Here is an 18,090-nt window from a genome sequence, read left to right as displayed (position 1 = left end):
ATATCTCCCCCTTAAAACTCTGGCGTTCCAGATAAAACAATCCAAGTTTGTCCAACTTCTCGCTGTAGCTAACACCCCCTCACGCAGGTAGCAGTCTGCATCCTATCCAAAGCCTCCATATCTTTCCTGCAATAGGGGCGACTAGAACTGCATGTAATACTCTAAATGCCACAGTTCTGGTAAGAAGGTAGACAAAAATCAGATCAGATCATATCGAATGGCGGTGCAGGCTCGAAGGGCCAAATGGCCTACTCCTGCACCTATTTTCTATGTTTCTATGTTAAAATGTTGGAGAAACTCAGCGGGTGAGGCAGCATCTATGGAGCGAAGGAAATAGGCAACGTTTTGGGTCAAAACCCTTCTTCAGACTGATGTGAGGATGGGAGAGGGGGGGGGGGGGGGGGAAGAAAGGAAGTGGAGGAGCCAGAGGGCTGAGGGAGAGCCGAGAAGGGGAGGAGAAAGTAAAAACTGCCTGAAATTAGAGAAGTCAATGTTCATACTGTCCAAGCAAAATATGAGGTGCTGCTCCTCCAATTTACGGTGGTCCTCACTCTGGCCATGGAGGAGGCCCAGGACAGAAAGGTCGGATTTTGGAATGGGAGGGGGAGTTGAAGTGCTGAACCACCAGGAGATCAGGTTGGTTATTGCGAACCGGGCGGAGGTGTTGGGCGAAGCGATCGCCAAGCCTACGCTTGGTCTCACCGATGTAGAGCAGCTGACACCTAGAGCAGCGGATGCAATAGATGAGGTTGGAGGAGGTGCATGTGAACCTCTGCTGCACCTGGAAAAACTGCTTGGGTCCTTGAATGCAGTCAAGGGGAGAGGTAAAGCGACAAGTGGTAGCATTTCTTGCGGTTGCAAAAGAAAGTGCCCGGAGAGGGGGTGGTTCGGGTGGGAAAGGACGAATTGACCAGGAAGTTACGGAGGGAGCAGTTTCTGCAGAAAGCCGACAGGTTGGTAGTCATTCAAGCAGGCTGGAGAGGCATTCTTTGGCACTGGTATAATGGTGGATCTTTAGAAGCAGGCAGGGACCACGGACTTGGCCACGGAGAGGTTGAATATTGTGATCTACAAACCTAATGTCTAATACAGCAGCGCATGGACAGTATACTACTCTTATTAAAAGTCAAACAGCACAATCATAAATGTTCTAGCAGGAATCTATAGATTAGAAACTTTGGCTGAGATTCAATGATTCAATTCAATGATTCTTTATGGTCATGTGTGCCTAGGTGCAGTGAAATGCTTTGTTTTCCATACAACCTGGTAAAGATCATACAGCAGACTTCGCCTAGACACAAGTACACAGTACACAAGTGCCGCCACATTTCTAGTGCCGACAATGTTACAAAATGTTCATCAAACAGTCCTGAACAGAGGTATGCAGGAAGGAACTGTAGATTAAAAGTCATTTTATACTGATTGTATTGGGAAGGTGATTATAGGGTGATGGGTTGTATATATGACTAAGATTCTGTATAGTATATGAGGGGCTTTTCTTTTCTTTTAATTTTTTTCTCTCTTTTTTGTATGGCTATGTAAATATTTGATTAGTTTATAAATGTAAATAATTTGGTGTACATAGCTGCTGGTGTACATATGGTGTACATATAGCTGCTAAATTTGTATAAGATAATTACAAGCAGTTGAATAAGGGGTGGGAATTAATAAGCTTTGGCTTCTTCCTGCTCCTTTTCGGACACATATGATTTCATTTATTTATAGATATCGTTTATGACACTTTATAAATATTCTTGTTTTGTTTTTGTATGTCGTTTCACACTTGCTTTTTATTCTTTTATTCTGTCGAAATAAAGAATCAAATAAATAAATAGATGGAGATTCTGGTTTAATCTGAAGATAGACACAAAAAGCTGGAATAACTCAGCGGGACAGGCAGCATCCCTGGAGAAAAGGAATGGGTGATGCTTCGGGTCTAGACCCTTCTTCGGACTGAAACCACTGTATTGAGACTACATTATCTCCGTATGGTTCACAATGCTAAATTTACCAACTAAGATGTTGTAATAACAGGAATCCCCCCTTATAGTGAAAAGAAAGATCTCAGGAGACTTCAAGTTTGAAGCAAAATTTATTAAAATGATCTGTACATTTTTCTGAGCAGATTGTTGAGAAAAAAATATATTTTTAATATATGACAATATAAAAAAATTCCCATACAAATATTTCTCAAATTCTGCAGGAACGCAACATATGTACAGTTGGCAACAAAACTCATTAAGTTTTAAATACCTGAGATCAGACGTGTTCTCAATATTAAATAGAACGTGTGCCATTAAGTTCTTACAGACATTCCATTCCCTGAATACTCACTCACACACACTTCTCACCAATAAAACACTCCATCTTCAATATCTATAAGCAGAACATACATTAACTCTTCACACAAAATGCATTCCTTGTGTCAATTTCTTTCCCCTGCAAGAGATTACAATACTGTAGTAATAATGCTGCAATTACACCAACTGTGAATGCTCGCTGTACATTTTCCATTTGCTAACTGTTATGAACAAAATATCATGCAAACTGCACTTGTCAATTCTCACTACACTATCCCAGAGAGCAAAGCTCTGTACAGTTCACTCATGGAATGTCAGAAAAATATATCAAATCACTTGCCAAGGTCCCTTTTACCTAATGCCCGTTGCATTTCTTCATTTTACAAGGAGCAGTTGGTAACTTCAGTTCGAGAAAGGGCTGGTGCTTGGGAAAGCCCATTGTACGACACACCATGTCATGACTATGCAAGCCAGACTCCAAATAACCTGCTTAAATAGTTCCTAAAATCAAAGCTCCACAACATCTCACCATATTCCCGTGATAGCTGCCTTCCTTTGCCTGACATTGTCACAATAATAGCATTTTGCATTTCATTGTTACACTACTTCACATTTGTTTAATACAAAGTTAAATGCTATTCACAGGAAGAAGACGTTTACTTTAAGAGGCAGTACAGACTTTATCTGGAGGTTACAAGTAACTTTTCACTGTTTCTCATTAAATGCTTACAACTGGTGCATCTCTAATGTTCCAGTTTTTTTTTAAACGCACACCTTTCCTCCCTCTAGGAGCTTTTCCTTTGAATATTTGCCCTAATTCTTTTTCTTTGAACTAATTAATTCATCTTCGTTGGACTTAAAAGTATAACCTATCTTTTCTGTGGTCTGTTTGATCATCTTCTGGCTCCCAGATGCAAGTTACGAACAAATAAATTTGCAAAAATACAGATCAAGCCTACGCACCTTGTTATTTTTTTTTACCCGAGGACCTGACCAAGGATTTGCATCTGAAACAGGTGCACTCGAAGAGATGGGCAAGTCCACGACATCAATTAACTTGACAAACGGTTTTGGCTCTGAGCTTGGTTTAATTGAACTGAGCTGAAAGTATAATTTCCAGGTGCTGAAAGAACCAGAGATCCAATGATCAAGGGCAATTGTAACGTTTCGTGACTGGCACCTCATTGAAAGAGCTTTCAAGTTCATAGCCAAGCAGCAAGAATTGTGCTCATCTTAAACCAGCAAAGCAATGATAGGAATGGCAAATGATGCTCACAAAGATGGTGGAAATATCAAGAAATCATTAATCCAACAAGTCTTCAATCTCTGGTCTCATATCATCTGTGACGGAATTTTAATGTATGCCTATCACTAAAGGGCAAACATTTGGATCTCAGTTGCAGATCAGGTACCAGCCTAAATCTTGTATGTTTAACCAAGGAATAGGGCAACCAAGGGACCGAGAGAACAGAAAAAAGGGAGGCAAATACATTTATGTGTTTTGTACATGTGGAAATACCGCTGTCACGCTGAATCTGACGCTCTCTGTTAAGGTGCCCTGTGTCTTGAAATGCTGTGTTAAAATATTAGTGCAGTATTCCATTAGAAAAACGGTTACAAATAACCTCAAATAGTTTAAACATCTCGATTTGCTACACAGAACTGCTTATGTCACTTCAGCTGGGGGTGGGAGATTGCAACCTTCACGTGGTCCGCCCTGTTTCGACGAATGCAATCGACCTGGCATGCACAATCAAATAAGATCAAATAGGACAAGTTGTCCGACAACTTTAGGCTGTGGCACGCCATACGCAAGAAGAAGACTTCAGCTGGTATACGTCAACAGTAAATGCAATAAACACATTACTCCATTTCAAATTTCAATTCAACAACCTTTCACAGAGCCCACAATAACATTCCCCCACATGCACAGTAAGAAAAACTCCTATACATTAAATTCTACATCCCTCTCGCATTTCCTTATTCCATTGCTTACCAACCTCAATCCCATTTACAAGCTACTTCCTGTCATGCATATCTTTTCCCAGCTGAATATGTTGCAAGAAATAGCACTGTGTGCAGCTCTACATCGAAATCATACTTGGCCAAGCTGGGATAATAAAATTACAACAACTTTGAGCTCAAATTAAGATGCTCATCTTCTTTGCCGCAGGTACATAGGTGCAAGAACGTCCAATGTTAAGGGGTGAGAGTCAGGGGATATGGGGAGAAGGCAGGAACGGGGTACAGATTGGGGATGATCAGCCATGATCACATTGAATGGCGGTGCTGGCACGAAGGGCCGAATGGCCTTCTCCTGCACCTATTGTCTATTGTCGATTGAGAGCCACCGAAGAACAAGATACAGAACAGCCTCATTTCATCGCAAAAGCCGATCGCACTATTTTTTAATATTCTAACCATTTAAAGGCCGAGGATTTCAAAGATGGTGGTTGGAGTCAGAATGCTCGGTATCTTACATAAACAGTTGGATGTTCTAACAGGAAAGCTGCAAGATTGGAATTCATCAGATGTGATACATGATGGATTGCAGGGCCACCTTCATCTGAACCTCTGATATATCTTGTCTCGCTGGTATAGAAGACCTTTTGCCATTAAATGGCAGCTTCCACCATGCACACTCAACATAAACACCTTCCTTCTGTATGAAGTGTCAGTCCATTACAGATTTTGATCGCTAGCCCTTACGGGGGGTTACGTGGCAGAAAGGAGTCCCGTATCCTGGCAACCTCCACAGCACAAAGATATCCCGAGACCTTGTTGTACCATTCAGGAGACCTGCCCCTGGAAAATAAATAGGAAAGAAGAAAGGTTAAGAACAAGAAAAGGCTGTTTATCCTCCCAAAGTACATCCCATCATTCCCTCATTTTTCAATTATATCACATCCATCCACATTTCAATTAAGTATTTCTTGCACTGAACCTGCAGTCAGTCCTTCATTCCAAGCATGCATCTCCCTCCCGTTAAAGCAATCTTCGGAACCACCGTTTTAAAATTCGTCACCATTAATTTATGTTTCGTTTAGTTTGGAGATACACAGTGCGTATCGGCCCACCAAGTCCGTGATGACTAGCAATCCCCGCACAGTAACGCTATTCTACACACCCTAGGGGCAATTTATAATTTTACCAAATCAATTAGCCTACAAACCTTTATGTCTTTGGTGTGTGTGTGAGGAAACTGGAGACCCCAGAGAAAACCCACACAGGTCACAGGGAGAATGTACAAACTCCGCATAGGCAGCACCCGTGTTAGGATCGAACCCGGGTCTCTGGCGCTGACACTGTAAGGCAGCAATTCTACCGCTGCGCCACCGTACCACCCCTTATGTGTTCTACATCTCACTTATGAGATAGTAATATTCTACTGTACTAATGGCTTGTAATAAATGCTATCCAGGACATTTCCACTAATATTCTATTGAAGTCACGACTGAAAAATCAGGAGACATTCAACGTTAAAATATTAGGAATTGCATGGACAGCCCAGGATGGGAATCCAGCTCTGCATTTGTCATTCAGTAACCATGACCCAACACTGCACAGGATAGTCCTCAAACTCTGTCAGCCCTGTTTATTGGGCATCATTAAGGCTGAAATAATTCAGCAATTATTTGTGGGTTTATACAATCCAATTTTGGGCATCTGAAGACAAATGGATGATGAGCATCAGGCCGTGAGTGATTTTTAATGTAGATCTAATGGGAAATGAGTCTCTGCCACCTGAGCTTAGAAACAATTGTTTCTTAGCTTAGAAAGATTGTTAAGGGTTTGGACATGCGAGAGGCAGGAAACATGTTCCCGATGTTGGGGGAGTCCAGAACCAGGGGCCACAGTTTAAGAATAAGGGGCAAGCCATTTAGAACGGAGACGAGGAAACACTTTTTCTCACAGAGAGTGGTGAGTTTGTGGAATTCTCTGCCTCAGAGGGCGGTGGATGCAGGTTCTCTGGGTGCTTTCAAGAGAGAGCTAGATAGGGCTCTTAAAGATTGCGGAGTCAGGGGATATGGGGAGAAGGCAGGAACGGGGTACTGATTGGGGATGATCAGCCATGATCACATTGAATGGCGGTGCTGGCTCGAAGGGCAGAATGGCCTACTCCTGCACCTATTGTCTATTGCTGCTCTGCAGGATAAGGGTAGGTGTTCTAACATTGGGTCCGAGGCACATTAATTTGGAGGACACCGTGTTATAGGAAAGGTGTTGTCAAGCTGGAAAGGGGGCAGAGAAGATTGATTGGAATTTTGCCAGGACTCGAGGGCCTGAGCTATAGGGGGCAGATGAGCAGGCTAGGACTTTACTCCTTGGAGCGCAGGAGAATGAGAGGTGATCTTATAGAAGTGTACAAAATGTACAGAGTCTCTGGCCCAGTGCAGAGGAAATCGAGAACCAGTGGCCATAGGTTTAAGGTGAGGGGAGAAAGATTTAATAGCAGCCCGAGAGGTAACTTTTTTGTTACACAAAGGGTGGTGGGTGTATCAAATGAGGTGTTGGAGGAGGTAGTTGAGGCAGGTATTATGGCAAGAAACATTTAGACAGGTACATGGACCTGACAGGGTTAAGGGGATATGGGCAAAATGCAGGCAGGTGGGACGAGTGTAGATGGGGCATGTTGGTTGATGTGGGCATGTTGGGCCACTCTGCCGGTTACCATGCTGTACAACTCCTTGAATCTATGATTCAAAGGAGAAGATGCTTTATTTATTTTTTACTGCTCGACTTGACCAGAAGCTAAATCCATAGTAATATCCCTTACATTGAGCAAAAAAGATAAACAGTGAGAAAAAGTATTGAAAAACATATACGTTATTATCTAACCCCATAGGTCGACATCACGGAAGTTGCTTATCATTCTCAGATATGCAAGGTGATTTCACTTGATCAAGTGACCTGAATCCTTGAAACTCTACCAGTAATGACGGTATGACATGTTATGCCAGTGCATGACATCTATTCCAGCCAAAGGTACACAAAATTGCTGGAGAAACTCAGCGGGTGCAGCAGCATCTATGGAGCGAGGAAAATAGGCGACGTTTCAGGCCGAAACCCTTCTTCAGACTGATGAGGGGTGGGAGGGGAGAAGGAAGGAAAAAGGGGAGGAGGAGGAGCCCGAGGGCGGGGGGATGGGAGGAGACAGCTCGAGGGTTAAGGAAGGGGAGGAGACAGCAAGGGCTAGCAAAATTGGGAGAATTCAACATTCATGCCATCAGGATGCGAGCTGCCCAGGCGGAATATGAGGTGCTGTTCCTCCAATTTCCGGTGTTGCTCACTCTGGCAATAGAGGAGACCCAGGACAGAGAGGTCGGATTGGGATTGGGAGGGGGAGTTGAAGTGCTGAGCCACCGGGAGTTCAGGTAGGTTATTGCGGACTGAGCGGAGGTGTTCGGCGAAACGATCGCCCAACCGCCGCTTAGTCTCCCCGATGTAAATCAGCTGACTTCTAGAACAGCGGATGCAGTAGATGAGGTTGGAGGAGATACAGGTGAACCTTTGTCACACCTATTCCAGCCAGCTCCCCCTGCCCAGTGTGATCACATTCCTGTTCTTCATGGAGGCAGAGAAAGGGGAAGAACAAATCACACACCTCAGATCAGTTCGGGAGATGTGCGTGAGCCGGGAGCGACCTGGACCACAAGGTTCAACCAGGTACTGGGAGCTCAACACCACTGCTCGTACACCTCCCTCCAGCTGCACCGAGTCACACTCAATGGAGGCTGCTACCAGAACGCACAAGTCCTTCGGCAAATCTGCCCGCCAGGTCCTGAAACGGGAGTAAACAAAGTGTTGTGGCGGATTAGAAACTGGATGTTTAAACCAAAATAAGAATTTCATTGTGTTTAAGAAGGAACTGCAGATGCTGGAAAATCCAAAGGTACACAAAAATGCTGTAGAAACTCAGCGGGTGCAGCAGCATCTATGGGGCGAAGGAAATAGGCAACGTTTCGGCCCGAAACGTTGCCTATTTCCTTCGCTCCATAGATGCTGCTGCACCCGCTGAGTTTCTGCAGCATTTTTGTGTACCATAAGAATTTCATTGTTCTGTTTCATGACAATTAAACATTCTCGACTCTTGGCTAACCAGCACAAGTAAATGAAATGAAGGCATCCTCTGTTCACTGATAACAAGGGCTCATGTGAATTAAATTTGATGCCATTTCAGTTCAGTTCTTGTACGAATGTGCCCTTGACATAAAATTATACTGCTTGTGGATACCACTGGACAAAGAGGGGGGCACATGGTATTTAGATATGAAATGTTTGTGTGACAAGCCTACATCAGCAGAATCAGTCTTTGAATTTAAAAAGTAGTTTGGTTTAGAGATACAGCGGATCTTTGGTGCACCGAGTCCGCGCCGACCAGCGATCCCCGCACATCAAAACTAACCTACACACACTGGGGACAATTTACAAAGTTACACCAAGCCAATTAACTTACAAACCTGTACATCCTTGAAGTGTGGGAGGAAACGGGAGAAAACCCATGCCGGTCATGGGGAGAATGTATAAACTCCAACAGACAAGCACTTGTAGTCTGGATCGAACCCAGGTCCCTAGCGCTGTAAAGCAGCAACTCTAACGCTGCGCCACCGTGCTGCCCTCGACCAGATATTTTCAATAGTGTAATGCCCCTGTCCCACTTAGGAAACCTGAACAGAAACCTCTGGAGACTTTGCGCCCCACCCAAGGTTTCCGTGCGGTTCCCGGAGGTTTTTGGTCAGTCTCCCTACCTGCAACCTCCGGCAACCACCTGCAACCTCCGGGAACCGCACGGAAACCTTGGGTGGGGCGCAAAGTCTCCAGAGGTCTCCGTTCAGGTTTCCCAAGTGGGACAGGGGCATTACCCATCAATCCACAGGCTATGTACTTGAGGTCCATGAGCAAGTTTCGTGTCCATCTTCCACATTTCAAATGTTGACATCGCTGTCATCGTCCATCCTGAAAAGGACGCAAGCTTCTGGCGACAATCAGCGGGAGCCATCACTTGTCGCAATAGATGATGGTGGTAGCAGAATTAGCTCGGGATACTTCCAGTTGCCAGCTCTGCGACGTGAACGCTTCTGCTATGGGGCCAGTGGTGCACTGCAGGGGTCAGTGCTGAATTCACTGTTATATTCTATATCGACAATTTGGATGACAATGTACTTAACATTGTTAGTAAATTTGCAGATCACATAAAAATTGGTGGCATAGGGGATAGTGGGAAATGATATAGAAGTTTGCAACAGGATCTCGATTAGTTAGGAAGAAGGGCCAGGAAATGGCAAATGTGAAGTATTGCATTTTGCCATGTCAAACCTGAGCAGGACTTGCATCAGAAATGGCAGAGCCCTGGAGAGAGCTGTAGAACAGCGAGATATAGGAGTACAGGTTTATGGTTCCCTGTAAGGGGCAATTACGGTGGACAGGGTGGTGAAGAGAGCCTCTGGCATACTAGCCTTCATTAAGGAGAGTATTGAGTACAAAAATTCAACATCATGATACAGCTGCAGAAGTTATTGGTGAGACCACACTTCGGGTAATGGGTATTGTTCAGCTCGCCCAGCTATAGGAAGGATGCCATTAAGTTGGAAAGAGTGCAGAATAGATTCACTGCGACGTGTGGGCTTGGATTGCCACTGAGTATTGCCACCATTCTCTTTTATTGCAGATTTCAAAAACTAATTGCTGTACTGCCGGTTCCATTCTCCTCTCACGATCTCCCTCTGGTTACAGCTTCTCCAGACAGATCCGATATATTAATAATCATATCAGAAAGTCCACTACCTTCACTTAGATGGCACCTACAGCATTTGTGTCACTTGGATTATCTTGGTCTCTCTTCCAGAGAGGTTTTCCCTAGCTCTCTTCTGCCAACCTGGAACAAGCTTGTTATCACACTTTTCCTGTTCTGATGAAAGATCATTGACCTGAATGTTACCTCGATTTCTCTCTCTACAGCTGCTGCCCGACCTGCTGAGTACCTCCATCATTCTCTCGTTTCATCTCAGGATGTTCAACGTCAGAACCTTTTTTTGCTTTTTGATGGTTAATATTATGTTTCACTCAAGGTTAAGACAAATCTCAATCATTATAATACTGAAAATGCATTTACGTGATTGAAAGTCGACAGAGTGAAATTATTAGTATATTAGTGTTTATCAAGAAAATACTGAACCATTCAAATAGCCTTCAGCCCAAATCTAATACTCATAATCAAGAAAGGACATACGAACACAAACTGTTCAAATTGCTTAGGCTTAAAATAGATAGGGTAGACAGTCAGAACATTCCCAGGGTGGAAATGTCAAAGGCTAGAGGGCATAGTTGTAAGATTAAAGGGGCAAATGTTACAGATGTGTGGGGTAATGTTTGTTAAAACAGTGTGGTGGGCACCTGGAACATGCTGCTTGGGGTGGTGGTGGGGGCAGATATAAAAGTGGTGTTTAAGAGTTTTTTTAGATAGGTACATGGAAATGCAGGGTATGGATCAAGAGTAAGGAGATGAGATTAGTTTAGCACAGCATCATGTTAGGCACAGAATTTGAGGGCCGAAGGGCCTTTCCCATGCTGGACTTTTCTATGTTCTCTATTAATCACTAGATTCCTCAATTTGGCCAACAGTAAATCAGAAGTGCAATGTCATAAGTGATAGGTGCAGAATTAGGCCTTTCAGCCCATCAAGTCTTCTCCACCATTCAATCACGGTTGGTCTATCTCTCCCTGTAACACACTAAGTAACACACTATTTGGGATACATACAATTCCCACTGCTGCCAACGTGCTAACTGGCCTTACCTCAGAATTACAAAGTCCCTCCTGGGATGCGGTGCCATGCTGTCCAGGGCATAATGGCAGATCTCAGTATTTTTGTCCAAATGCTCCACAATTTTCCCCATCAACACGTCATCGTCCCAGAGGTGTCGCTCGCGGAGCAGGCGGTTTAACACAGAGTTTGGCGGCGCTTCTACTTCAGTCATTACCTTCCATAAACGAAGGGGATATCCATCACCGACCTACCAATACAAGGACACAGAGTGAAACGTTATGGTCACTGCATTGAGAGAGGAATTCTCGACTGCTGCTATTGCAATTAACCCCACAAACAAAAGGCATCGTATCAGTGATTGGAAAAAACATTGCAAAATCTATCTTGGATGTAATCAAAATCACTCTTCCCTGGTTTCATCAGAGACCCACATCACCCTGGCCACACACTCATTTCACTCCTGCCATCGGGAAGAAGATATAGGAACCTGAAAACTGCAACATCAGGAACAGCTTCTTCCCAATTTCTGGTGAAATTGACCTTCAAATTGAAGGCCCGTCTACCCAAAACATAATTAATTATTACTGAACATTTAATGAACATGTAGAATGTGATCATCACATTGAATGGAATTGCTGCATCTTCCTGACATTAAATCTAATAATTGCACCTCTCACGTAACTCCATGTTTATTGCAATTTTCATTCTATTAATATTTACCAGTGTTCTCCACTATACTGCCGCAAGTGTTATGAAGTGTTGTACAAAAGTACATATGGTCACAGGACTAAAGATATCTACCAAGTAACTCGAACTGTTCCTCCGATACCTTTAAGATAAATACCAAAAAACACATAACTTCAAGACTCTCATTCTTTGGCCACTACAGTACATCAATGGTACAGCATTCAAAAGCTATCAGTAGAATAATATTAACTAAATAATAGTGTTATATCAATGAACCTTGGTGCGACATTGTTACCTCACCCTTGCAAAAGGTGCCACCATGTCAAAAGCAAGTTGGTTTCTTCATCAGCGTAAAAATTGAACCTCATTAAACTTATTTTTATAAATTTGTCAGCAGAGTTACAGAAAATTAATAAAATTGATTCCACTTTGTTAATGAACCTGGATTATAGATTTAGCAGATAGAACCATAATGTATTTTTCTAATGGATATTTAACTGAACTCATATTTAAACAGAAGATTATTATTCTGTTGTGCATCATGCATATTTACTGCCTAGTGATTGAATGAATTGAAGAATTGCAATGTGTTATTCCTCAAGCAATGTTGGATTTTAATTTGATTTAGTGGGAGCGAGAGAGAGAGAGAGAGAGAGAGAGCGAGAGAGAGCGAGAGAGAGCGAGAGAGAGAGCGAGAGAGAGAGCGAGAGAGAGAGCGAGAGAGAGAGAGAGAGAGAGAGCGAGAGAGAGAGCGAGAGAGAGAGCGAGAGAGAGAGAGAGAGAAAGAGAGCTCCCGCACTCCAAAGATGTACAGGTGTGTAGGTTAATTGACTGTTTTAATTGTAAAATGTTCCTAGTGTGTGTAGGATGTTGTTAGTGTGCGGGGGTCGCTGGTTGGCGCTCTCAGTGGGCTGAAGGGCCGGTTTCCACACTGTATCTCTGATCTAAACAAAAAGAGGGAAATGGGATTGTTCCGTTTAGCTGAAGTCCTGTATGCAATCCACCAGCATAACCACTGGCTGTGGAGACAAAGAGAAACTGCTCTATTGAGAGTTCAGTATCTGTAGACCATTTTGCTTTGCTACGGTCAATGACCGTCTGAGTTGCACACTTGGAATGTCTGAGATCATCCAATGTCTACCCAGATACATCGCCAAGATAAAAAGAAAACTGGAAGGGATCCAAACACTCGTTTACACAATAGGATGATTCCAGTAACAAATACTGAGTCTGTCACCATTTATTAAACAGACAGTGACTTTTCTGCTGGTTTTCTTACTGTTGTTTATGCATCCCTAAGTTTGGTGGCTGCTTTGGACATATGTTTCCCGTTAGGTTTGTCTGCGGGGTCAAGCAATTATAAATGTTAGACACAAAATGCTGGATGGAGTAACTCAGCGGGACAGGCAACATCTCGGGAGAGAAGTGACGTTTCAGGTCGAGACCCTTCTTCTGCCCTGTTTATGACTTGTGATTACGGACACATTCTGATGTATAGCAAACCAGTCCATGAAAGTCCCAGTCTGTGTTAGCCAGGGTTGCTCTTCCTTGCTACAACAGCTGTGCATGAGGGAAGGATTAGATTAGATTCACCAGCAAGGATTCCTGCTCCTGATCACTATCCATTTGTAGCCAGATGGAAGCTGAATTCTGAACATAGGGCAGAATGAATAAAAGGTGGAGCAGAGGTGAAAAGGGGAGAGAACGGAGAAGATAATAGATTGAGAGATAAAAAGAATATAAACAAATATAAAAGAATATAAATATATTCCCGAACCGAAACGTCACCCATTCCTTCTCTCCATAGATGCTGCCTCAACTGCTGAATTACTCCAGCATTGTGTGTCTACCTTCGATTTTATCTAACATCTGCGGTTCTTTCTTGCACACTAGTGCAGATGGGGCATCTTTGTTGAAATGGGCAAGTTGGGCTGAAGGGCCTGTTTCCATGCTGTATAACTCTGTGTATAAACTCTAAGGCTTGTCCCACTTTCCAGAGTTATTCACGAATTCTCCCGAGTTTTCAAACTCGCAGAATGTTCGTAACGAGTCCGTAGGAGGCCATTGGAGTCCGTGTATATATCGTAGCGGCTCGTTATGCCAGCTGTAGGTACTCGGGGCTATTTTTTCCACTCGTGGACATTTTTCATCAGGCTGGAAAAAACGTCCCGACTTTCCTGATGCCCCGAGTACCTACGGCTGGCATAATGAGCCGCTACGATATATCCACAGACTCCTACGGACTCGTTACGAACATTCTGTGAGTTTGAAAACTCGGGGGAATTCGTGAACAACTCAGTAGAATTTGTGAACAACTCGGGAAAGTGGGACAGACCCTTTAGTATGTTTAATATGTATAATATGTATAATAATATTAAAGTAATAATGATTAATGTATAAATGATGTATGTATGTATAAACTTCAGGACTAATCTTCCAAAATTCCATTGAATACCTTTTTGTAGGAAAGCTCAGTGTTCACAGGTCCGACAGTGCTGGTCCAGCCTTTAAACTTCTCTCCCGCCTCTCTCAGTAGAGCCTGGATTGTGTCCTCCATGTGGGTCATGTAGTCCTTGACCATGCCACTGGGATGTCTCCTGAAACCCTCCATGGGAAACAGGTGAGCATCAGCAGCAATGTAGGAGTTCCGAGACTGCACCATGATATCATGGGGGATCTAATGGAAAGAAGAACAATGATGTAACAAAACATCTTACATTTCGGAATAGTCATATTCTTTCCAGTAGAAAGATATAGGTCGCTCCTTCAGGCATTCTAAGAACTATGTTTAAAATGCACCCATGCTTCTTACTGTAACACAGCATAAATGAGCATAAAATTCAATCCCGTGTTGTCTTTACTGATTACCGTCGCCCAAAAATATCAATCAATCATATTTAGTTTAGTTTAGAAATACAGTGCAGAAACAGGCCCTTCGGCCCACAGAGTCCACACCAGCCAGCGATCCCCATACACTAACACTATCCTACACACACTAGGGACAATTTACAATTTTACCAAAGCCAATTCGCCTACAAACCTGTACGTCTTTGGAGTGTGGGAGGAAACCGAAGGACCCACAGAAAACCCACGAGGTCATGGGGAGAACATACAAACTCCATACAGACAGCGCCCATAGTCAGGATCGAACCAGGGTCTCTGGTGCTGCAAGGCAGCACCTCTACCTCTGTGCCATTGTGCCACCAACATTATTGATATACAAAAAATCTGCTTATGCTGAATAATCAAAAAAAAAAAAAAACAACAGTTCAGGTAGAACCTGTGGAAAGAGAAATAGTTGACGTTTCAGGACAACGTTAAGTGTTAATTGTAAACTATTTGTCAAAACTCAAATGCTCCCATTCCTTGCTGTGTTTTTCCAGTACCTCGTGTTTTTGTTGTATATGTAACATGCAGCGTAACAAGTAATGAAATCAGGGCCTTGATTTTAATGCAGTAAGGCCCTGCAAGAGTTCCAAGCTTGTCGTTCACCCAACTCTTGCCACACATTCCCCTCCACCCATCCTTGGCCAAATATATCAAAGCACATAATGGTTCGTCCCTGGAACCTGCAAGGATCCTGGTCGATACATAGTTCAAAAGTCTAATACCATTATCCAAGGAAGGGTGGTGGATTGGAGGAGAGGGAGGGAGGGGGGAGGTGGGTGCTGAGAAGTGAACGACTACATCTTAGTGTAGTATAGTTTAGAGATACAGCACGGATACAAACCCTTCGGCCCACTGAGCCTGCACCAACCAGCATTCCCGTGCACTAAACACTAGGGCCAATTTCGAATTCTTGGGCCAAAAGCCAATTAACCTATAAACCTGCATGTCTTTAGAGTGTGGAAGGAAACCGGAGCAGCCGGAGAAAACCAACGAGCCCATGGGGAGAACGTACAAACTCCATACAGGCACAGAACCCGTAGTCAGGCTCAATCCTGGGTCTCTGGTGCTGTAAGGCAGCAACTCTAGCGCTGCGACACCGTGGATTGTAACAGAGGACGTAAAATTTATGGGAGAGTTCACTGATGGAGTATTTTATAAAGGTAATAAGGGGGAATCTGCAGATAAAATATTTCTAAATCATTCAGTTCATGTTCATTTTATTAGTGTCATCCTGGAACTGGAGCAGTGCCATCTTCTGAGAACCAAAATTCGTTTTGGGGTACCTGGAACAGTTTCTTGCACTCTGTGATCATGTGGCCCAGTCCCTTAGTTGCAGCCAGATTCTCACTGAGGTCCCTCTGGTCGGGCTTGCTGAGAACACCTCTCTTGCGGATCATTCTAGAATAAGGCAAGAGAAAGGTGAGAACATTCAGAAAAGCCGGGCAGACGTGCATGGGACATACAAGCGCGTACGTAAGGCTAAACTGTACCAGTTGCGCATATGATCACATTAACACACAAATCTTTCACTTCTCAGAAAAATGTGCTTGCTCAGTTAGTTGCAGAGAGTTGTGGATCTAGCCCAGTGCATCACACAGACCAGACTCCCCACCATTGACTCCATCTAAACCTCACGCTGCCATGGATAAGCAGCCAACATAATCTTCCCCACACAGGCCATTCCTTCTTCTCCCACTCCCGTCATGCAGAAGATAGTCTGCGAACAAAAGCTTTTCACTGTACCTCGGTTCATAAGACAATAATAATAATAATAATAATAAACCTAAATCTAAACCAAAGGAGTTAGAGGTTGTTTTTCCTCAGATTGATCTTTTTCTTTGCATGGTGGTACAAATGTTTTAAATGCTGCTGTGTTCCTCCTGCTCTCCTGCTTTTCCAAATCAATAGCAAGCATGGGAGGGAAATCAGTTGCCACTTTTAGATCCACGATCCATGTTTTCTTGGTTCTTGGTTTCTTGGTCCTCCAAAATATTCCAAATTGAAGGGAGGGCTTAAGCCAGAAAGGGTTATTGGGAAGAAAGAGCTACTTTAATTTTAGTCGCATCTGGTTGGGTAACTATAGTTGGGTGGAGATAATTCCATGCTTTAATTGTGCGGGGGAAGGACGGATTGCTGTATACATCTGTCTTTGTAGCTGGGATCACAAATTGGATCGAATACCCTCGTCTGCTCCTAATTGGTTTGGGGTAGGTCTTGTAGTCTATGTCGAGCTGACCATTTAACATTTTGTAAAAACAGGTCAAACGGTGAGCTTCACGTCTGTCTTGGAGAGGGTTCCACCCCAGAGAATTCAGAAGTTTGGTGACACTCGCTTCTCTCTCTCTCTCTCTCTCTCTCACACACACACACACACACACACGTGTTAGTAACAAATCGAGCTGCCTGTCTTTGGACACGTTCGATGGAAGAAATGTTTTTATTTGTGTATGGGTCCCATGCTGCAACTGCGTGGTCCAAATGAGGTTTTACTCTTCATTTCTAGATTTGTCCCATTCAGCACCACTCTCCCTTGTCATTTCTAAGATTAAGTTCTTAAACCCCGCTCTCCAATCTGGACACTCGTAGGATGACACTACAATGAAGTATTGAATTACTAATCTGAATAACACTTTTTACTCTTCCATTTTGTGGGTCACTCCATTTGCAGAAGAAGGCAATGGTTGGCCCAACTTGACCATGCTGACCATTGCCCCATCTACAATGGTCCCAACTGGTCCACAATCCTCTAAACCTTTCCCAATCCGTGTACCTGCCTAAATCTTGATTTATTATACTTTCATTCCTGTTCTTTACAACCTTAGGAGCCTGCAAGATTGCTTTTGGACTTTAAGACGTTTGCCTTCCATCACAGTGAGGAGGTGTCTGGTAGACTCACTGTGGTGGATGTTAAACTGTGTTCATTATGTGTTCTGTTATTTTATTCTCTGTCATGACTGCAAGGTACGTAATTTCATTCAAACTAAAAGTGGGTAGTAAAACTAAAACTAAAAGTTTGAATGTAGTTTGAATGACAATAAAGGATACTTTATACTTTGATCGATCAAGCAGATTTCTTAAATGACAAGTAAAGTGGAGCCGAGGGGATGACTGCTGACAGTAACAGACCGGCAGCATGTCCGCCTTTGCTGTCACGTGCTACCAGCAACAGAGTGGTAGTGAACCTTAGAGCTCACCTTGGTGAGGAACTTTCTTTCTTCGGTACATTGAGGTGGAACAGCGACGGCGCGAGGCACACAGCCAGATTCCCGGCCGTCATCTGGTTTTGTTGCACCGATGCAATGTCACTGAGGAAGTACAACAATGACTGAAGAACCTCACGGTTCTCATCCGGCATCAGCACAATGGCGGCCTGAACAGCTTGGAGACGTTGATCCAATGGTACATCTGAGGAAGGGAAAGAAGTCATTTTACAGATGGGTCGACACG

The 18,090-nt window shown here is 43.5% G+C and overlaps 1 protein-coding gene across 2 annotated transcripts in view; it reads right to left on the bottom strand.

Moving 5' to 3' along the window:
* Positions 1-2,078: 2,078 nt before the first annotated feature.
* stard8 (StAR-related lipid transfer (START) domain containing 8) overlaps positions 2,079-18,090 on the bottom strand; it is an 88,615-nt gene continuing 72,603 nt past the window's right edge. For both annotated transcript variants that reach the window (XM_055643633.1, XM_055643634.1), the window contains exons 9-14: positions 17,838-18,048; positions 15,927-16,041; positions 14,210-14,431; positions 11,097-11,314; positions 7,906-8,082; positions 2,079-5,105 (exon numbers count right to left, since the gene is read on the bottom strand). In XM_055643633.1, the coding sequence (XP_055499608.1) occupies positions 5,006-5,105; positions 7,906-8,082; positions 11,097-11,314; positions 14,210-14,431; positions 15,927-16,041; positions 17,838-18,048 (1,043 nt within the window). In that variant the 3' untranslated portion in view covers positions 2,079-5,005. The remainder of the gene's footprint in view (positions 5,106-7,905; positions 8,083-11,096; positions 11,315-14,209; positions 14,432-15,926; positions 16,042-17,837; positions 18,049-18,090) is intronic.

This window comes from Leucoraja erinacea, chromosome 12 (assembly GCF_028641065.1).
Source record: "Leucoraja erinacea ecotype New England chromosome 12, Leri_hhj_1, whole genome shotgun sequence".
Classification (NCBI taxonomy): Eukaryota; Metazoa; Chordata; class Chondrichthyes; order Rajiformes; family Rajidae; genus Leucoraja; species Leucoraja erinaceus.
The sequence above is the reverse complement of the archived record's forward strand: the minus strand, read 5'-3'. Positions and strand labels throughout refer to the sequence as shown.